At 44.1% G+C, this 22,680-nt stretch overlaps 1 protein-coding gene across 1 annotated transcript; it reads right to left on the bottom strand.

Moving 5' to 3' along the window:
• Nucleotides 1-1,020: 1,020 nt before the first annotated feature.
• Nucleotides 1,021-22,385, bottom strand: Smim13 (small integral membrane protein 13). The gene is made up of 2 exons (XM_057787956.1): nucleotides 21,843-22,385; nucleotides 1,021-5,072 (listed from the first exon to the last, which is right to left on the bottom strand). Exons 1-2 carry the CDS (start codon nucleotides 21,916-21,918, stop codon nucleotides 4,885-4,887), a joined length of 264 nt encoding a protein of 87 aa, XP_057643939.1. The 5' UTR covers nucleotides 21,919-22,385; the 3' UTR covers nucleotides 1,021-4,884.
• Nucleotides 22,386-22,680: the final 295 nt, after the last annotated feature.

The raw sequence follows: 22,680 nt of genomic DNA, 5'->3' as shown, positions 1-22,680 counted from the left end.
GCCTGGAAGAACAGTCATTCAGCATCTTAAGAACATCAATCTCTATTCTCATTTGTAAAATATTCCAAACCTGCTGTGGTTGGCAAGACTGGGATACAGGCGCAAGGCTGGAGGAGGATGACTTGAGGTCAGCCTAGGCTATATGCAAGAAGCAGCTATTAGAAATACTTCAACACTATCACATATGGCTTGTATGTCATTGCATCTTTCACACATCTTTACCCTCAAATGTGCAGTCTCGATTCCAGAAACAACTACCTATACACAGCCCCACCAGCAAGGCCTCTTCACCTGAAACCCTCTTCTTGCCTACTACCTGGAAGATGACTACGGTAGCTAGTTCCTCCTCTCCCCGTCCTTCATAAACAGCATCGTCTTTATGCCAGCTGGTTGGACCACAGTGGTGGGGGCAGGAGTAAGAACATTCTCCGTTTAAGGGCTGCCTACTGTTCCAAGCCTTTGGCACCAGAACTGAGTCTCCTAACCAGCCCAGATCCCAGACCAATCTCTAAGACAGACCTGCCTTACAAAGCCAAGCTCTGACAACATCCCTTTTCCTCTCCTATATTCCTGGCACCTGAGCACTGAAGGAAAAACACTGGCTCAGTCACTGGAATCCATGGTTTCCTGCCTCCGACAGGTTCTCCCTGGATCCTCTCACTTGGCAGGATTCAGTTCCCTTGGTCTTCCTGGTTGTCAGTGCCAAAAGTGGAGCATGGTCAATGGCAAGCAAATTAGCAAGCTCTCGAGGTTGGTGGTGGGGCAAGGCTAAGTATGATTAAGCATACCAACAGAGCTGTGCTACATGTCTTTTAGACTCTACACTGATTCATTTCCTAGCATAGTGGATGCTGTCCTCCCAATTCTTAGACTTTCAGAGTTAGTGAGTGGGCGCTGAAATGTGAACTATAAGGGGGGAAAAAATTAAAAAAAAAGCCTTTAGATCTCATGTGCAAAGTATCCATCACACTCATTATCTTTAATCAATGAGACACACACACTTGCTTATTTTCATTTTCCTTTATTCTGTGCAAGAAGCTTTAGATATTCTAAGACATCATTTGCATATCCCTCATCTATATTTTACATCTTGTTCTATAAGGAAACTACTAACACACACAGTTCTAACGCTTCACAACGTATCTGTCAAGCAGCAAGATGACAATGCGTCACAGCACAGGACAGAAGGGAAAGCACAGCAGCAGTATTTGGTGAATGGTTATGCATAGAACTGCGCGGAGGTTAATGCTAGCACATCCTCCACAGGTAGCTTGTGCTCTGACAAACGGAGGTGCAGCTTTTATACTACAGGGTAAAACACGTAACCTGCTAGACGTCTCCGGCTCTGGGACACTTTAAGAACAGACAATAAAAGGGGTTTTGATTTAGATTCCATACCCCAATGCCATTCTACAGTTGCCTGAGCTTTTCTGAGCTCTGAGGACTGTTCGTTGTTGGCTTTATGAAGTCAGCTTCAAATGTAAAAGCACTTGGTTTACCAGTCAAGATCTCTGGTTACACAGGTTACCTGTCACAGTCAGACACCTTCTAAGGAAAACTGACTTTAAAAAAAGATTGCAATGTGGACTCAGAATTTCTATCTAACTTCAAACATTGTTCCTCTTTAGCATGAAGCATGTACTACTTTCTATCATGTTTTAGATGTCGGCACATGCATAGTCTAAACTTTTAGCAAAATACCATTTTGAAATGGTTAAGACTAATCTAAACAAAGAGGTCAAGGTGTCCATGAAATAGCTATCCAGTATCTACTTCCACTGTGAGAAGCCATTCGGTTCAAACACCATCTTCAGGTGTGTGTTAATGCTTCAGTTAACTGTAATAGAAATCTTTAGTGTTTTGGCATTTAAATCTGAGCCATGCTACCACATGGACAATTTGCAAACAAATAAATACGCATGTGCGCATGCACATGCACACTCATACACACACACACACACACACACATCTTCAGAGGCAAACCACAGATTTGGGAAGGGCTGGTTGTGACAGAACTGCAACAAGCTACCTGAGTCCTCAAGTTTCTAATCGATCCTCAAAGAGACGATGTCATCAGGCAAGGCTCTAGTATTTGGATGCTGTGTTTTTAAACTTTGAAGTAAAGCACACCCCTTGCACTGAGAGCCTGAGAATCCAGGTGTGACAGTTATAATAGCCACAAACGCACTTAAAGAGGAATCAGGACAGAAAGCCACAGCACGCGAGGAATCCTGGAGGGACAGTGGTTTCTCCTCTTTCTAGGTGGGGTAAGGAGATTCATGACCACGATTCTACACAAAGGACTACGCCTTAGACTCTTCACACTGGCATCCAAAATGTCTTCTTTCTTTAAACCACACAACTATGAGCTCTTATAGCATACGATATTATTTCTCGGGCCAAATAGTTTTTATTAAAGTTTTATAAGATATGCTAGAGACATAAATACCAATAAATAATGCTCTCTATGTATCTTTACAGAGATTAGTTTGGGCCCGGTTATAGATAGGGGTACATCAGTTCCCCTCCTTTAATACTGACACAACAGAGAGCGCACCTGCAGCTTAAAGTTTCTTTAGATACCCACAGCAAAACAACAGCAAAACATGAAAACCTGGAGCTCAGAACATTAGATTATGAAAAAAAATCTAATGTAAACCTCCGGGTACCAAGATGCCTTGGGGCATCTTGACCCACTTAGTGATATTTAGTTAGTATAAGATATAGCAAAAATCAATGCTAGAAACAATGCCACTGCTCTTTATGCCTTCTGGTCATATTATGTCCCATAAAGAATTCAGAACAAGCCAGGCGGTGGTGGTGCATGCCTTTAATCCCAGTACTTGGGAGGCAGAGGCAGGCGAATCTCTGTGAGTTCGAGACCAGCCTGGTCTACAAGAGCTAGTTCCAGGATAGGCTCCAAAGCTACAGAGAAGCCCTGTTTTGAAAAAAGACAGAACAACTGCTCCACACTCAGCTGTGGGCATCTTCCCCAGAAAATGTATAAATAAAGACTGTCCTCTAAAGCTTCCCTTCCAGCGCACCCAAAGGGCTATGATGTCTACAAGCAGTTCTTTAGGAACTCATCTTGGGGCAGCGCCAGCAGACAGTTAACAGACAAAATCTGCCAGGATGAAGAATGAGGTATCAAACAAGATTAAACACAGCCATGAAGGACAGGAACCAGGAAAGGAACTTGGCTTTGCAGTTCATTTCTGTCCAGAGCAGACAACACTAGAAGGTTCATTAATCCATCTCTCTTCTCTAGTAAACAGTCCAAAGTTCAGTTAAAACAAACAAGGACTCCTGGCAAGAGGCAGTTTACACAAGTAAGCAGTTTTTTTTCAACCACTACTGTTTCAAGCTCTAGTGCTCTTTGAGGTCTGAAGTATTTTCTCCACAACACAAGCCTAGAACATAAAGTCCCCACATAAAGGGGGGGACCAAGCTCACTCTCCCTAAAGGAGAAGACAGTTTTTAGATTCCTAACTACAACTCTAGAACCCCCAACAGGTTTACCCCAAAAGTATTTCATAGAAAATAACTGTTAACACTGTAAGACTTATAATTAAGCTCTCCAATAAATAACTGCTATCTTGAAAAGTAAATTTACAAATTATCACTTTTACTTAATTTAGGTGACCATCAATTAAGATGCACCATATGTATCTCTTAAGAAAAAACACTGCCCAGTAAGCTATGACATATGCCTTGTATCACAGAAAAATGTTTTATTTTGTATTTATCCCATGTTCTAAAATATCTATATCACATAAATCTCATGCCTATGTGAAGAACGTGTGAAATAAACTGGGTAAGTTATGAACTGTAACTTCACACTCCGAGTCCCCTTCTTCCAAACCACTTTTCAAATCAGTCATGGGGATCTGAAACTTCCCATACATGTCAAGAGTGTTGCTCGTGTGGCATTTCCTGAAGGGGTGCCTACCACTGCCTCTGTCTAATACCAGCAGGCAGCCTTGGATACAATGTTTGATATCTTAATGGCAGTTCTCTCCATGAAGTGGCCATGCCAGTCTCTCCTTGCTTTGAAGTTTTTTAGATCATTTCTGAGGATTTTGGCAATTTCTCCTGCCTTCAACTGCAATTGCTTGGCGTGAAGATGGACAACTGTTTTGCAAGTGCCTTGCTGACAAAATGCAGCACAGCTTCATCAACTGTGGGTATCTTCCTTTCTCAAGTCCTCTAAAGCGTTTTGTTGTTTCTTTGCAAGGAAACAGAACTGTGATCGTTTCTCCAGCAGCAGCTGTTGGCATCACTAATATCAAACACACTCCACCGGTTTCCATGGTTTTCTGCGTATACAATAACCTTCCATTTCAATGCTGACTCACAGTACTTTTTGAAGACATTTTAAAAATGCCAGCTAGACCTGACACATTTGATACCAACAATACACACATCGGCTGAGGTAATGACATTGTGACAAGCTGCAAATTCACATGTGCATGAGCTAGGATAATGACAAGACCACCACCTGGTCGACAGTAGTGAGATACGTCCCGATTTAGGACAAGTTAAAATGTCAAGAAAAGGGTACATTTTATGACTAATAACATTTTTTTTCAAGCCTGAAATGTTTACAGATTTACACCAGTGCAAAAAAAAAAAAAAAAAAAAAAAATAAGCCAGAGAGTAAGAGTAGACCCAGTGAAGCAAAATATCCAAGATGAAATCTGTAATGGTCCAATTTGGTTTAAATTCCCTTTATTTCTTTATGGCTTACGTGTAAATCTTCTTTTGAACTGGATATAAATCCAATTACAAATGTTCCTCGGTCACTTAGTAACTTTCCAAGCCAGGTCACTGAAGACAGAGGCTCACGACTGCCTTAGACCATATTCTAGGACAGAGGGTGTCTGGCTAGTGGCCTTCATCAGCAGGCGCCCTTCTCTGGCGAGCAGATCTGATCCTGTGTGGTGAAGCTGAAGGGTCCTCTTCTGTTTCAGACCCTGAAGGCTCATGATCTCCTTCCTGGGATCCTGTGTCTCCCACCAGTTCCCGCAGAAACTTGAATTTAGATAAAAATAGATGCCATACGAAATACCAACCTAAAGAAAGACAAAACCATCCAGACAAATTATTATACCGCTTTCAGCTCAGAGCACTACAGTAAACTGAAAAGTCTATTACAAAGAAGTATGTAGACAACAAACACAGGGCACTTACAACGTGCGAGGCCCTGCTGAGAAGTTCACAGAACAGTATAAAATACTTAAAGTTCATGATAGAAAAATAAAGCCTATGAGCCAACAGTGTAAGTCCAAAATTTTCAGAAAATGACATCTTTACATCAAATTCTTTAAGGAAGAATCATCATCCAATAACGGATCAGTAAACTAAGCCAAAGTCAGCTTAGCCCACAGTGTGAAGAGGACACCTGAGAAGCCAGGGGAAGACAGTCACTGCACCAGGGCTGTCTGCCACTGTTTCCTTTGTGTCATTTATTCAAAAAGGCCAGCAGGCCAGAAAATCCAATGGCTTTTCCAACCCCGTGTTAAACCAGGCCAAGAGGCTGCCACCAAGGGGCAGTGTTCAATTTGTCTTGTTCCCTATCGTCACTTGGTAAAAGGAGCTCAACACTCACTCCTTAGAGCATAAAGACTAACTTGGGAGCCTTCCTCCATTTCTTGGGTTTTGTTGCTTCTTCAGACTGAATACTACCTGTTAATCAAACCCTAAATATGTCAACTATGTGCATAAATGCCCAAGTTCTGAAAAATAACATTTTAATGACATTTCAAATTAACATGCTCAACTTTTACCCAAAATTCCCTGATAAACAGGCAGAGGATTAGAGGAAGGAGCGTGGGATGAACCACTTCTGACCTATGGTTCACAAAGCTGAGCTTGCCTCTTTAGGGCTGTGGGAGGAGCCACCTAGAGGGCTTAGCTGTCTGTCACTTAAGTTTTCTATAAACTGCTCAACCGACATGAATTCAAATTCAATTCAAAGAGAAATCTGAGGTAGCTTTTGTTTTTTTCAAATTAAATTTTTACAGATATGATCCCATATAAAGTTTATCCTTGTGAAGTATACAACTTAATGGTTTCTGAGAGATTCATAAGGCCGCATGATCAACACTGCTGAACTCTGGAGCCTCTGCACCAACTCTAAGAGAATCTTCCAGAGCCATTAACGGCTGGGGAAGGATTTCTGATGACCGAGAACCTATCTAGCTGTATATAAAGTCCTGGGTTTGAACCCCAGCACCACATAAAACAAGGCATGGTATGGTGTTGCACACCTAGGATCCAAACACTTGGGAAGTGGAAGCAGAGGGATCAGAAATCAAAAGTTATTCTTTATATAGCGAGTCTGAGGTAGCTTGGGTTATGTGAAACTTTAAAAAAAGCAAAAAGAACCCTGGTATTCCATAAGAACCTCCCAGCGCTGCTGGAGGTGATAGCTCACACCTTTAACCCCAGCACTCAGAATGCAGAGTCAGGTGGATCTCCGTATGTTCAAGGCCAGTCTGGTCTACATAGTAAGCTCCAGGCCAGCCAAGGCTACACAGTAAGACTCTGTGTAAAAAAGAAAAGAAAACCTATAAAACAAAAAGCTGAAGACAGCAACAGTTGTCAAAGGCTTTGGATATGAGGACTTTCCATTATAGTCCATGCTCTCTTCCTCCCAAGCTGCACTGCCAGTAACAACAACGTAAACAGCTTCAGTCATAGCCAACATGCAGGAGGCAGGATGTGGCACAGCAAACAGCAGCCATGCACCAGTCTCCTCCCAGCTAGCCATCACTACCGTGCACTACATCACCACGGATTTACCACTATGAACACGCTACATAATGCAATCAGTATCTGGCCTCTGTGTCCGGCTCTATCTACACGACCTCTTTTCAAGGTGCATCCTTGTTGGTGGCTGCACTATGTCCAGCCATTTCTCCACATCATCACCCACACTTCCTAGTGCCACTCGTACACACGGTCCCTCTAGGTATGAAATGGCACACTACAGTGGTGGCTTTGACTTTAATTAGTTTACATAACTAATAACATGTTCCCACTTTAATTTTTAAAATTTTTTAAAATTGTCAATTTTTTTGCTTTGCTTTTGAGAAAATGTCTAACCAGTTCTGCATAGTTTAAAGGGAGGGACTGTTTTGATTTGGTTTTGGTTGCTTTGTTTGCTGTTATTTTGTTTTTTAACTTTGAGCTGTAAGCTTTTATGTGTTCTAGACAGTAAATGTCCCCCCCCCTCGATTTCATCCAGTGTCTTTCAGTAATTTTGGAATGATTTTTGAATAACGATGATTAGTTCTGATGAGATCCAGTAAATCCCTGTAACACAGCTTCCTGGGATGTTGGTGTCACATAGAGAAAACTACCGAATGATTCAAGATTAAGATTTACACTTGTCAATCTTCTAAAAGTTCAACAGATGTAAACACGTAAGTCTTTGGCCTACTGTTAATATGACAACAGAGATGGGTCCATATTCATTCATTAGCATATGTATATCACATTACCCAGATCATTTATTGAAAGGACTATCCTTCTCTTGGAAACTTGGTCAAAAGTCAGTTTATGACGGTAATTGTCTTCTGGACTTTAGTTAACCATATGCTCATCCTAAGCTGACATGCACTATCTGAACTATGGTAGCTTTGCATTGCATTTTGAAGCCAAGAAGTGTATGTCTTCCAACTTTCTTCTTTCCCAAGATTATTTTTGACTACGTGGGTCCCTTGCATTTCTAAGTGATCTCAGAGTCAAGGCAACAAGTCTGTAGGTCAAAGTGGGGCCAAATGTTCCCAAAATGAGCACACATGGTTATACTGTTCATACACATGTATGTGCATGTGTGTATGGAGGCCAGAGGTCGATGTCAGTGTCTTCCTTTATTGTTCTGGGATTACAGATGTGCAACACCACTCCTGGCTTTTTGTGTGATGCTAGGAATATTAACTCAGAAACTGCAAACATAAATGTAAACTCACTATCACAAAATTCAGTTCAAAGAGGTCTTTATATCCTTTAGACCAAATATAAAGAATGAGGGAAGCGATGGGTAACACGATGCCTCTGACTGAAAAGCATTCACTATTGTCCTGCAGGGGATGGAGAGGGACTGAGTGAGGGCTGGTGGGAAGCTGCTCAAAACACACATACAATTTTTGTTTGCTTGCTTTTTGAGACAAGATCTCATTTTGTAGCCCAAGTTGGCCTGGAACTTGAAGTTTCATCCAGGCTGGCCTAACACTTGGGACAATTCTGATGTGCAAGCGTTCCAAGTGAAATTACAGACACGCTATCATATCCAACTCACAAACAAATCTGCTAGTTAAAGTCTAAAGTGCTGGACTTGGTGGTGCCTATTATCATACTTCAGAGGTGAGCTGGAAACAGGAGAATTCTGAGTTCCATCCAGGCTAGCCTGGGCTCTAGAAAGAGCCTGCATCAACACAAACCTTCCCTGATTCCTTCAAAGTTAAAGATAACAAACGTTATCTTGAGTGAATGTCAACACAGCAAGAGGCTCCAACTGACAGAGCAGAGTTACTTGGGTGTGGAGGCAAGGAAAGGCCATAGTTTCCCTCTGAGGTACAAGTTCACTGTAAACATAGGCACAGTCAAAACAACCCAATGTAATGATTCTACTTAAAGACACCTGGTTGCGGCAATTCCTAAGCGTATCATTCAAACTTCAAATCTTCTAGGGAGTTCTCAGAAACTAGATTCTCGAGGGCTCGCTTCACAAACCCCAAGTCAACCTAGGAGCTGTGCTTACTCAATTTTATTTGTTTGCTTTTTGGCACAGCGTCTCACTATATGGCTCTGCCTGTATTGGAATTTATTATGTAGACCAAGCTGCCCTCAAACTCAGAGATCTACCTGCCTCTGCCTCCAGTCGGCTGCAATTAAAGGTGTGTGTCACCATGCCTGGCTGCCCTTACTCGTTTTGAAGTTCCATAGATTATTCTAATGTACATGCAAGTTTGGGAAACACAAAAATGGCTGTCAAAAAGTGGATCGAACACATGGCCAAGGAAAAGGAGAAAGTGAGCTTCATGGTTGATGTCCATGGGGAAGAAATAAAGAACCAGCTGACTAGAAAGATCAGAGTGCAGAGCTAAACCACTAGAGAGGCCAAGCAGTGGTGACCACACCTTTAATCCCAGAGGCAGAGCCATCTCTGTTAGTTCAAGGCCACCCTGGGCAACACAAAATTGATCCAGTCTAAAAGAGAAACAGAGCTCACACAAAGGTGATACCAGCCCTTGGGATCCCAAGCCTTTAATCCCAGCACTAAGGAGGTGGAGACAGGAAGGATATGACTGAGCGGAGAGAGGAATATAAGGCAGGAGGAGAGAGGAGCTCACTGCAGACTGAGGATGCAGTCTGAGGCAGAGGCAGTCTGAGGACAGGATCGCCCTTTTGGTCTGATGATTTGGTAGAGGTAAAAGGTCTCTCTAGTGGCTGGTTGCACTGCTTCTCTGATCTCTATTTTCACCCTCTAATATCTGACTCCAGGTTTTTATTAAGAACAATTAGAATTCGTGCTACACAACACCTCAATTAGAAAATTTTTTCCCAACTATCACCAATGAGTTGGGTGATGTCACAGGAAGTGCACAGATAAAATAACAGATATAATAATGGTCAGAGCTGTTTAAATGGCCCCTCTAAAACTCATGAGGAGATGTACTTGAAATCTTAACAATTTAAAGAAGGGGTTGAGAAATAAGTTAATATCAGCATAGAGGGAATATATTAAGTATCACAAGGATAGATGTGTCTGTCTCTCCTCTGTTTGCCCTTCTACCCCACAATGCCACAGCAAAGACCCTCACTGGGTATTAGCACTACAGTCTTCCACAGCTATGTACCCAATGAACATCTATCATTTATGATTTACCTAACATGGGGGGTTCTGTTGTAGCAGCAGAAAAGAGATTAAGCAGATGGTCAGAGTTAGGCAAAAACTAACTCTATGCTCTAGAGTTAGGCTGTGTCTGCTCCATAGAATTGTTTAATATAAGAAGTATGTTTGGAGCTCACTCTCCTGTACACTTGGCAAGTAAGAAAACACAAACGCAATGAAGCTTCACCCTTGACACATCACTAGACAGACAAACACATCAAATGGGTCAGGTGTGCGTATGAGGTGTGGGAGCTATGAAGCAAGAGCCACACAGACACAGAACAGCATTATAAGTTCAGATTCACAACTTCAACTTAGCCTAAGAGTAGATTGGCCTAACTGGACTCTGGGCTGTGGGATAATAACTTCTCCCAAGTGTGTGCATGTCACAGGGGAACAGGATAGAAGAAGAAACTTATGAAAACCTAGATGACCTTTTACTTAAAAGTATTTACCTCCTTAGGCCCTATAGCATATGGGCTAGCTCGCAGAATCACAGCTCACCAGATCCCAGCCACAGAACAAACTTCTTGCTTTCTCTTGTTCTATGAACATGGCTCTTGCACCATGTCCTGGGATTTAGAAAGAAAAACAGGAAGGAGAGAAAGGGGAGGAGAAAGGGAGATTCTATTTATGCACAGTCAAACACTAAGGCTGTGTGTTAAAATGAGTTCTTCAAATGCTTGTAAAAGGAAGGTTCAGGCCTTGCTCCACCCTTAGACTAATAAGCACTATAAGTCAGAAAAACTGGCTGGTGACAGAGGCCCTGGGTTCTGGGACAATAAAAGGTGACTCACTTATGTATGCCAGTAATTAAGCATTAGAACAAGGGTAAATGCTATGGAACACACTGTAAGGACTTCTACAGATAAATGTGCCAGAAGGGTAGTGATCATAAATGAGCTGAACACTTAACCATCACTATCAATATAACTAAAGATTCCCTATCAGTAGTGTTCACTTCACACAGTGAATTTACATTCATCATCTCTCCTAAAATTCATAACCTCTCTGAATTAGTTAAGGCCGCCAACCATTACTCCCATTCCTACATAAAAGACTCAAAGGTTAACAGGGGATTTTTGTTTTGTTTGTTTTAAACTAAGAGACCAATTGGTTAAAAATCTGAGAGAAAAACAACACAGGGCAAGCAAGCTCTAAGTCCCAGCAACTGCTGAGAGGGAGTGGACAAAAAAAGAGGAAGAAGGTCTCATGTCTTGGGTTCAGCAGGAGGCTGGCAGGAAGCTGCGTTGGGAGAGGCTAGAGACAGACTATCAGAGTATAAGCAGGTACACTTAAGATCGGGCCGGTATGTGCATAGAAAGAGGAAAGGAAAAGTTATCCTGCAGAGGAGAGCAAGGAAGGATTGTAGGAGCCAAAGGGGTCAATGACATCACAAGAAAACGGCCCACCGAATCAACTAACCTGGACCTATAAGGGCTCACAGAGATTGAAGCAACAATCAGGGGACCTGTATGGGTCTGACCTAGGTCCTCTGCATATATGCTATAGTTGTGTAGCTTGAGGTTTCTGTGGGATTGCCAACAGTGGGAGGAGGGGCTGTCTCTGACTATTTTGTCTGCTTGTAAGACCCTTTCCTCCTATGGGGTTATCTCATTCAGCCTTAGTATGAGGGGATGCATTTGTTTTATTATAATTTGATATACCACGTTTGGTTGATATCCCTGGGAGGCCTGCCTCTTCCTGAAGGAAACGGAGGAGGAATGGGTTTGGGGGAGAGGAGATGTGTGTTGGGGGGAGGCTGCAGTTAAGATATAATATGTGAGACGGGAAAAATTTTAAAAAAGAAAACTGAGCAGGCTTTTACAAGTACAGATCTATAAGCAACTGCCGTTTACTGCCCCCACCCTCTTTAAAAGATATAGTAGCCCAGACTGGCTTCAAACTTAGAGATTGAGATCCTCTTGCCTCAGCCTCCCAAATGTTGGGATTGCCATGCCTGAGTAACATTTATCAAAGAGAGCCTTACTTAGGACAGAGCAATGAATTCAAGTCTATCAGGTTATTGGGTTTTCATGGCAGAAGTATGGCAAGGTACCATTTCAGGGATAATCACATCCACTACAGTGGGATGTCTGTGATGGCCCAAATTCACACACTGCAATACAAGCCCCACTGTGACTGCACTGGAAGCTGGCCCTCTGGGAGGTGACGAGGTCAGAAGGTACGGTTCTCATGAAAACATCAGGCATGGTCACTTATGCCTGTCACCAGTGTATTCTGTACATCTCAGGTCGACTGGTCTGATAGGATTGCTCAGTGTCTTTGTAAAAAGGCACCTGCAGTTGGGTCTAGGTTCTGTAGCTATATTAACCAGCAGGAATCTTCAGTTAATATTGGCCCTCAATAGTCAGTTGATACACATTTTAAATCCTTACATTTGTCTGGAGGAATGGTGCATGCCTCTAATCCCAGCACTCAAGAAGCAGAGGCAGGTGGATCTCTGCGAGTTCAAAGTTCACCTGGTCTCATAGGGAGTTTTAGGCCACACAGGGCTACATAGTAAGACACTATCTCAAAAAACAAAACCAAACAAACAAAATCCTTAAATTCTTGTACAGTTTTGTGAGGGAACGTTGGGGGAAAAAAAAAAGGCACCTGGATGTCTGTTTCTGCATCTACTCTGCCTATAAGTTACGGTTTGGGGAGTGTTGGGGTCCACTGAAGCTCTGTAGCTCACTTCCGGAAGAAACAGCATCTGTGGAGAGGATAATCCCCAGCAATGCCTTCTGAATGCTGATGTGACACTTTTTTTTTTTTACATCTTTTGTTGTTGGTATTAACATTTTATCTGTTAATTATACTTAAGTAAGGCTAGGTAAATCATAAATTAAAGTCAATTATTAGTCAAATTTTTAACAAACCCATCACTTTCAGATGGTTCCAGAACCTTGAATTCTTTTTTTGTTTGTTTTTTTGTTTTTGCTTTTGTTTTTTGTTGTTGTTGTTGTTTTTCGAGACAGGGTTTCTCTGTAGCTTTGGTGCCTGCCCCAGAACTAGCTCTTGTAGACCAGGCTGGCCTCGAACTCCCAGAGATCCGCCTGCCTCTGTCTCCCGAGTGCTGGGATTAAAGGCGTGCGCCACCACTGCCCAGTCAGAACCTTGAATTCTTACACAGGCAAACTGAAGCTCAGCTTGCCATCAACAGTGAGGCCAAAAGAGCCTACCTACTCTAAAACTAGAAATCCCCCGTATTTCCAGTATTTTCTACCTTGTTTGCTTCCAAGTGCCTTTTGTTCGGGCACCTTGCCAAGCCCAGCACTGTAAGGCATGGTGCAGCCTTGACTTAAATCTATTTTCCTCAGACCACAGTAAACTAAAACCATGCTTGCTCTTTGAAAACCCACTTCCAAACACTGATTAATTCACATCTACTCACCTGCACTTCAGCGTCCCAGGTAGCTCACTATCTGTGAACATGTACTTATCAGAGGCTGGAACATGGCTCAAAGCGGTCTCAGGTCTGACTGAGTCAACTTGGTACACTCTACACTCTACTACATCTGCGAATCGGAATGCCCAGCACAGCATAGTCTGGACCTCAGTACACCTGCCAGTGTGCTCAGGCTGAACCAGGGGGCACAGCCTTGCCAACTTATAGAGAGGTTGTGACCTCAGGTTAACACAACCGCTCTCCTCATACTCTGACTTCCTTGGACCTATGTGGATGTGAGTTCTAGATCAGCCCTAAAGTTTCAAAGCTCAAGTGCTCTTTTTGGTCCCACTGCTGCCAAATCACACTATAATCACAGAGCCACTGGCATTCCCAGCTCTACTACTGCGTCCTTCGCTAGAACTGTCATCGACACAGCATAAACCTTCCTCCCAGGCTGTAGCTCTAAGAGCCTGGAGAATCTTGACATTTCCATAAAACCTCTTCACTGCCTACATCTGTCCCAAAATCTTGATGCCCCTTGCACTCATCATCGCCTCATCCCAGCTCATTGGTCATGGGCTAAAAACGAACTCATTTATTCATTCTTTCATTCAAACACTGGCCAGTGCCTGCTATGGTCCAAATGCTATCACGCTGCAATAGGAATGCCCAATGACAAGGAAATAAGAAGGGAAAAGGATGGGGACGCTGCTGTCTTCAGAGAGGCAGGAAGCCTCACCCACAGCTGAGACAGTAAGTGTCCATGGTCTGGGAAAGCTGAAGAAGCAATCTCTGAACCGCAGTTCCAGTCACGCTAAGCCTGAGATAGCCTAGCCGTGGCACTCACTGGTTGTGACAGGGTTCTGATAACAGGACACTCCTATCACGTAGGCTGGTCTTAGGGAAGTGGAGTTCCAGGGCTTTGTGCCAAATCTACTCTTCATGACAGCACAGAGATAAACTCGTGAAGTCTTGGAGGAATGGGGAAGGAGGGGATAGAAGAGAGCACACAAGCCACCTGATGAACTTCACCTGAGCAGTGTCCTCACATTAATGGACCTCTTCAAACACCTGCAGTGTTTCTGAATGACTAAACTGGAGTCACCTTCCAGCTTGTGGCTTAAAGACCGAACCAGAGTGTGCTTATCTTTGTACCTCAGAATACACATCAAACATTTAGGTGAATAGGTATGACACCTAGCCCAGAAACCAGGAAATGAGGAAGATTAAACTCATCCAGCAGCATTTATAGGAACCAGAAGAGCATGTTTTAGGTGAGGATTCAGAGTTAGGTGAGAGCCAGCCGGGTGGTGGTGGCGCACGCCTTTAATCCCAGCACTCGGGAGGCAGAAGCAGGCGGATCTCTGGGAGTTCGAGGCCAGCCTGGTCTACAAGAGCTAGTTCCGGGACAGGCACCAAAGCTACAGAGAAACCCTGTCTCGAAAAACCAAAAGAAAAAAAAAAAAAAAAAAAAAAAAAAACAGAGTTAGGTGAGGCTGTGAGATAACTAGCGGTTTACATAACAAAGAATCTGCCAGAAGTGCTGGCCCAAGCAGTAGATCCTAGACTTCCAGAGGCAGAGGCAGGCAGGTATCTGAGAATTCCAGGTCAGTCAGGTACACAGTAAGACCCTGTCAAAAAACAAAACAAAACAAAAAACACTTTCCAAGTTGATAGATACACCAAGGTATTTCTGGTTTAATAAGGACAGCCACTCAGCAAGGAGCTAAGAGAGGCCCTCCAACAGTAAGTAACACAGAACAAAGGAAACCTCTGTTTTTTACAGGCTTTTAAAGGGGAGGGCCCTGAGTTTTTCAGCCTGGTCGACCAGTTACCTATAGTCTGGAGGATGAAGTCCTCAGGAACACAGGTGGGGCTCTGCTCACTCTGAACCTCAGACCACCCTCTCCAGCAAACATACCTAGGAATCCAGTCAGTATACTTCACGCAATAAGTTATCCATTTGAGGAGATCCTGGTTCATACCACACATAACCACTAATACTGGAATTGAATGATTAGCAGAGGGGTTTTCCCCCACTCTTCAGCTGAGGGCCTAGTATGTTATGGGCCAGGCAGTAAGCTAGGGTCTGGAGACACTGCGCAAAGCAAATGAGGTCATTACAGTGCTTATGCTCTAACTGGCCATGGTAAATAACAGACTGCCATTGTCTCAACCTTCTGAACAAACCAGGCTGAAATCAGTCATTCTTGCTAAAGTTGCCCGTCCTAAAGCTGAAACTATTTACCTAACCTTTCTCAAGTCCAGAATTAAAGAGATGCCAAGAAATCAGTAGTAGATAACAGCCCAGTCTCCAACAGCCACCAGTTTCAACCGGCATGCTAATCAAGTTCTTTCTGCCTTAATCGTTAGACAACACACACACATACTCCTACCTACCTCTTGAGTAATTTCTATTAACCAGTTGTGTAGTGATATTTCATTTGTATTTTAATAAATAAAGTTCGACCTGAAGGTCAGAAAAGCAAAATAGCCAGCCACTAGCTCTTACCTCTACCTCAGTCCAAAATGGTGATCCTGCCTCCAGGAATCTCAGAATGAGATTGTGTGTGAACTGCCTCCTCCTGTTTTATATTCCTCTCTAGGGCTGGGATTAAAGGCATGCGCCACTGGGATTAAAAGCATGCACCACCCAGTTTCTACGGCAAACTAGTATGGCTACTGGGATTAAATGTGTGCATTACCACTGCCTGCTAACTGTAATGTTGACCGGGGGGCTGTTTCACTCTCTGATCTTCAGGTTAAAATATAAATGAAATGCCACTACACAGTTGTTTTACAGGTGTTCACCAATCTCTACCTTACAAGGCAACGAGCAACCTGCTGTTTATACTTCCTGTCTAAAAACACCCAATATCTTCTACTAAAACCATCAACACCACTTTGTAGAATAAAATACCTGATTCTAAAATAAAAAGAAATTACAACACATACACACCACCTTGCTGTGCTAGGAACACTACTGAACTCCTCCAGCCCTCTGCTCTGTGTTTCTGTGTGACAAGTCAGTCAGGACACCATGGGCATGCTTTAGATGCTGGAAGAGACCAGCACAACACCAAGTGTCAAGTCCCCCCCACCAGCCTCCCTGTGAGCTAGTGCCTTAGCCACAGATGCAAAGGGAGAAAAGAATCAGGTGAAGCTCCTGGACTGAGCCACTGCCACAGGCTCCTGGGGTTGTTAGCAGATCACTCCTAGCATATTAAGTGGGGCTGAGTTCTCTACTGCAGGTAGAGATCCATCCTTAATAAATTATCAGTTGTCTTTTAAAAATCTGATTTAAAAAAATCTGTGGAGTGGGTGAGATAAGGGAGCTTAATCCGCTACCAGGTGTGAACAAAAACCAACAAACCTATTCTCTGAACAGGAACATGGGTCAGGCCCTGACTTAAACCCCAGCCTCCAGCTTCTGTTCAGATCCACACTGAGGATCTTCTAGCCCCAGGCAGCCCAGGAAACTTACAGAGAAGTTTCTAGTCCAAAACTTAGGCTCTTTGTGATTCCCACCTCTACTGCTTGGACCAACATGAAAGAGCTTATAAGGAAATGCTCTAGGTTCTCAGATCCAACCGCCATGGATATGTGGTAGGTGTAGAGCCTGTGCCAGGACTTGGTTCTTTCAGGCTAGATTCTCACCAGCTCACTAAATCCTCCCATTTCAGAGACTCTCCATTATCAATTTTGGTTTAATATCACTAAAAACTTAATGGTAGAGAGGGATATACCAGCTGGACATGAAATGCAATCAAGAAGCAGAAAAGGGCAAAGGGAAGAAAAGTAACTGGCAAGTAGAAACTATGTGGATTCCTCTGGGGAGAAAATCAAATGTTGATACTCTCATAGAACAGCTCTCCATGCTAACAACAAGGGTGTGTGTAAACTAGACTCTGTCATTACCAAATCACTGGGCATGGGTGAGACCAGTTAACAAGAACCCATGGGTGTTTTCTGTTGCTGTTGCTTTCTTGTTTTGTTTCAAGGCAGGGTTTCTCTGTGTAGCCTTGGCTGTCCTGGAACTCCCTTTGTGGGCCAGGCTGACCTTGAACTCAGAGGTCTGCCTGCTACTGCTGGACAAGTGCTGATATTGAAGGTGTGTGCCTCTACACCACTGGGTAAGAAACATTGTTTTGTTTTAATTACCTCATGCTTGAATATGAACATATCAAAACCTCTCTCTAGATATCTAAGAAAAGAGTCCAGGGTAAAAGCCTGGCTTCCATTCCAAAGGAAATAGGCAGAAAGCAAAGATAGTGCAGGGAAAATAAAACCAAACCACTTATTTCAGAGGAGAGTAGGAAATTGTTGCTAATCTAGAAGAAACTACCCCTTCTCTAGAAGCGGGGGAGGGGGAGGGTGTGTCTCAGTTGTGTATGTCTAGACAAGGCAAAATGAACTGAGGCTAATCCTGTCATTCCAGTATACCGTCAGTGATGAAAAGGCTATCCAAAAAGGCATCTAGAGACAGAAACCAAGTCACTGGATTTCTCAAAATTAGCCCTGGAAGCTACAAAAAAAAACAGGCAATAATTGTTAAAAAGTCTAGATAAAAACAATTTACAACCTCAGGTCTATTCAGAGTACTGATCAAACATCAGGCCTGAAAATCAAACATGCACCTTTTCTTAGTTAGCTTGCTCTTGCAAATGTGACAAAGACGTTACCATGAGATCCAGGACAGGGCAGAGTGTGGGACCCGGCAGCAGAGCAAGCTCAGCTCTGTGTGAGAATGGCAGCTGCTGAGAGAGAGTGAAGGGGGCTCTGGGGAGGGGAACCAGCAATGGACTGAACATACAGGAAGCATCACTCGTGAGAGTGTAGATTCTGGAGGCTGGAGGGAGAACAAGCAACAGGTACATACAGAGAACAAAGCACGAGGCGCTAGGAATGGAGCCCACTGTTAGACTACTCGCCTGGCATGTCCAGGAACCCTGGGTACATCCACAGCATTGGAAAGATAAAAATAGTGGGTAAAGTTTTAAAAGGCAATTGCTAAGTTCAAGCAAAATGAAACTCTAAGTAGCCAGATTATACTGTTGATCCAGCAGGGAATGTTTACACAGTCCAAATATAAACCCTGATAACTAATTTGGCCAAAAACTGTCATAAATGGTAAACAGAGAAGACTACCTCACCTAATAAACATCTAAATTACAGAATCACGTGTAGCAATGAAGGTTATCAAGACATGAGACCTTGTCTTGGAGGAAAAGGGATTTGGAAATGATTATCAACCACTGTGAATGGAAAACACCAAGGTATATGAAAACGCAAAGTGCTTCTCAGGGAGAAACCTCAATTATACAGAAGAGGGCTAACTAGTAAGTGAACACCCACTCAGTAATATGGAAATGATTTATTTATTACCCATCTTGACAAAGGGCAGCTTCAGTGAATGGCACAGACAGAACACATTAGAATGAATGAAAAAATGAAAAAGCTGAAACAACCTATACAGAAGGAAAACCTCCCTAGGAACATGAAATTTGAAAATTAGAATTCACTGAGTGAGATAGCTCAGTGTTCTCCAGCAAACTCAAGTTTGAGTCCTTAGGGCTAGTCTGGTGACAGATTCTGATCCAGTGTCTAGTGAGCACTAAACAGAAAGGTGACTGAATTGAATGAGATCAGGAAACAGGAAACTCAATCTGAAGGGCAGAGGCTGGTATAACAAAATCTCCAAAATAAATAAATAAATGTTTATACATTTTTTTCTTGAAAATTTTCAAAACATTAACCAGTTCTCCAAAGAGCCAATGGCCATCAGAAAGGTAAGAATTATCTTAAAGGCATATGCCTGAACTACTTAGCTACTTTCTAACTCTTCTGCAAGGGCTGTAGAAACAGTACATGTCACAGACTGAACTGTGCCCCTTCCCCAGTTGGCTCTGTCTAGAAAGGAAATAAGGTCATAAGGGTCGGGGCCCAGATCCAACGACTGGTATATCAGGTACATGCAATAAGAAGACCCTGTGAAAGCACAGGAAAAGATGGCCATCTCCAGGCTAAGAAGAGATGCTCTTAAAGCCCTTCGAGCCGCCAGGGCTGTTAGAGAGAAATTTCTGTGGAGTAAGTGAACCCGTCTGTGTTATTCTGCAAGATAACATGGCACCCCAGTTCCCAAGTCCAGTATACCTCCTCTCTCTTCAACCTCCAGTATACCTCCTCTCTCTTCAACCTTCAGCCACATTCTTGTCAAAACAAAAGGCCGCTTTACCCTGTCATTAGTTTCCCAACAAGAAACAGTTTGGACGACCTTATTAGTTTTAAAGTATCTTACCTTACCTCTCACCCATTGCGTTTCGTGAAATTAATGGCAAGGCCCACTTAGAAAAATGAGTAAAGGGCGGTGGTGTGTGATGGTGACACACACCTCGAATCCCAGCACTTGGGAAGCAGAGGCAGGCAAGCTCCTGCCAGCCTGGTCTACACAGCAAGTTCCAGGATGGCTACAAAGAGAAACCCTGTCTCAAAAAACAAAACAACAACAACAACTCACAAAACTGATGGCCACTGAAAGTTGAGAAAACAATCAGAATTAAAATGTCTCAGAGCAAGTTGGGCAAATGTATGGTCTGTATGTCATATTCTCATTCCAAGTAAAAAGGGTAGCATATGCCTTCATCCTTTGTTCATCTAACTAATGCTGCTCAAGGATGTGTTTTTTCTTATTTCAAGAACCTTAAGATGGGGGCATGTAGGATGATTAATAAAATACCCAGAGACAGATATTGGGGTACAACCTGAAGGTCAGAAAAGCGAAACAGCCAACCACTGGCTCTTACCTCTACCTCAGTCCGAAATGGCAATCCTGCCTCCAGGAATCTCAGAATGAGACTGTGTGAGAGCTGTCTCCTCCCATTTTATATTCCTCTCTAGGGCTTGGATTAAAGGTGTCCACCACTACTGCTCAGTATCTATGGCAAACTAGCATGGCTACTGGGATTAAAGTTATATAGCACCACTGCCTGGTCTGTAAGGCTGATCAGTGTGGGGCATAGCTTGTCTAGCCTGCCAGAAGCCTGGTGTTCCATCCCTAGGGTTGAATCAACTGGATGGAGCACTCTGGATCAGCAACTCAAGGTAATCCTCCACCACACAGCAAGTCCAGTACCAACTCAAAAAAAAAAAAAAAAAAAAAAAAACCTTAAACACCAACAATTAGTGAAATCACCTATTTACACCACTTCAGAAAATTGAGAGAGATTATTTTATTGTTTTATGTCATGAGAAAAGAAATACTGGGCCAGGTGTAGTGGTGCACATTTTTTTTTCCCCCAAGACAGGGTTTCTCTGTAGCTTTGAAACCTGTCCTGGAACTAGCTCTTGTAGACCAGGCTGGCCTCGAACACACAGAAATCTGCCTGCCTCTGCCTCCCCGAGTGCTGGGATTAAAGGCGTGTGCCACCACCGCCCAGCTAGCACACCTTAGTGTGCTGAGGCTCAGGCAGTTGGAGCTCTGAGTTCAAGGCCAGCCTGGTCTACCTAGTAAACTCCAGGCCAGACAAAGCTACATAGTGAGACCCTGTTTAAAAAAAAAAAAAAAAAAAATACTACTTTAATTCTTGTTTCACTAGAAATAGTCAAAAATTGTTAGGGTTGGGGGTCAGTTCAATAGTGCCGTCCTTGGTTCAATCAGCATCACTGACAAAAATCAAATACACATATAGGTATCTAAACACAAGTGCATAAGTATGTTTCCCAAGTACAGCCACAGGACTGAGCATTAACTATGCAATAATAAGCTCTACTGTATTTATAAAATTTTAACCAAATACTCCATCACGTCAAACACATACTTTGTTCTTATAAATAGCAGTGCTCGTTGGCATCTATTTGAAATACTTTCCAGTTTCTCACAACTGTCTGGCCTCTCTGCTAAGACCTGTGGTTATCAGCTACTGTGCATAACGAATTAAGAGGGATCAAAAACACGCCTTGAGAACAGTTTAACGTCCTCTCATTCTGAGAAGGAAAATACACAAAGCAAACCAAACAGCACCATTACAGCAGAACCAAGAATTAGGTTACCGGACCCTGGTATGTTCATTAGTGTTTTTTAGGCTCTGCCGGGTATCACATCTGCTCCTGCTCGGAATTTGGTTAAAGCCTGAACTCGAAGTAAACAAACAACTTCACACGCGCTGGAAAACCCAAGCCCAAGCGTGCTCCAACCCTTGGTTAAATGAAGGTGGTGAAATCTCTCGACCAGGCTCAGAACCTCCAAATAAAAAGATGAAACCAATCACTTCTCCTTCGATTACAGGCCACGGAGAAAATCTGAGTAGACTCTATGGCATTAATGACATCAAGGACAAACCTGTCCGGGAAGTAGGAACGTGCTTCTACCTAGAGTCAGGATGCCAGTCCTGAATGCTGAGCTTTCCTCCGTGATGCCCCGGCGATCTGCCCTGAGCAGGAGGCATGGCTCCTCTCTCTCAGCTCGATCCTGGGAGGCTAGGTGACCACCGAGAGCCCCAAGACACTTGTCCACGCACGCTTTCTCGACGCTCCCCCTCCACTTACCGCACACCATCAGCAGTAGGACGATCACCAGCGTGGCCACGAACACCAGCAGGGTCAGCCCCACGTTGTGCCACATTTTGAGAGCTGCTGGATGGACGCGGGCTCAGCGACGGGTGGCAGGGCGACTGGGCGACATGGGCGGCGGGCGCCCGAGGGCAGCGCCCCCAGGGGGCGGGACTGGGCGGTGCGGGAGCGGCCGCGGCGGGGTCGGCCCGCAGACCTGCCCCCACCTCCCCCGACCGGGGCGACCGAGTCGCGGGAGGAGCGGGCGGGCCGCGAGGCGCCACTACCGCCTCATCGCTCCGGGGAGCCGGGGCCACGGCGTGCAGAGGCCGGCGGCGAACGGACGCGCTGCCATAGCGGCCACCGAAGGGGAAGGCGTGAGCGTGGAGGTGGCGCGGCGGCCGCAAGGCCCTGGCTGCGGCTCCCGTGAGGACCCCTCGGCCCTCAGAGACGCCAGATGTCAACCACTCCCCGAGGTCGCCGAAGCTGCTCCTCCACTCCCTCGCCCCCTCCCCCGCAGCAGCTCATCACCAGGCACCCACTCCGCCACTCCGCAACGACTCTGCCGCTGCGCGGGGCTTGCTGGGAAATGGAGTGCAAAGCTCCGTGCATGCTGCCGGTATCTGCCCTACAAGGAACTACAACTCCCAGGACTCAACACTGCTTAAGGTTTCGCCTCGCTCTCCTTTTCCCGTCCCCTGTGCCTTTGATATTCTGGAGCCACCACCGCTGAAGACTGCTGGCTAATGTTCTCAAAAAGCCTGTGCTGTGCGATGGGCTGTCTTCCTTACTAGGCTATGTCGAAGTGCCAGTGACATTTCAGCCATTAATCCAA

This window comes from Chionomys nivalis, chromosome 13, assembly GCF_950005125.1.
Source record: "Chionomys nivalis chromosome 13, mChiNiv1.1, whole genome shotgun sequence".
In the NCBI taxonomy this organism is placed as follows: domain Eukaryota; kingdom Metazoa; phylum Chordata; class Mammalia; order Rodentia; family Cricetidae; genus Chionomys; species Chionomys nivalis.
Note: the sequence above shows the minus strand (reverse complement) of the source record. Positions and strands in the feature narration are given on the sequence as shown.

Bases quoted from the DNA above. Each gene is read 5' to 3' on its own strand.
- Smim13 (XM_057787956.1), bottom strand. From the start codon at position 21,918: ATGTGGCACAACGTGGGGCTGACCCTGCTGGTGTTCGTGGCCACGCTG. The intron at 5,073-21,842 runs GTAAGTGGAGGG...GTCTTTCTTTAG, and splicing joins CCTACTGCTGATGGTGTGCG to GTTGGTATTTCGTATGGCAT.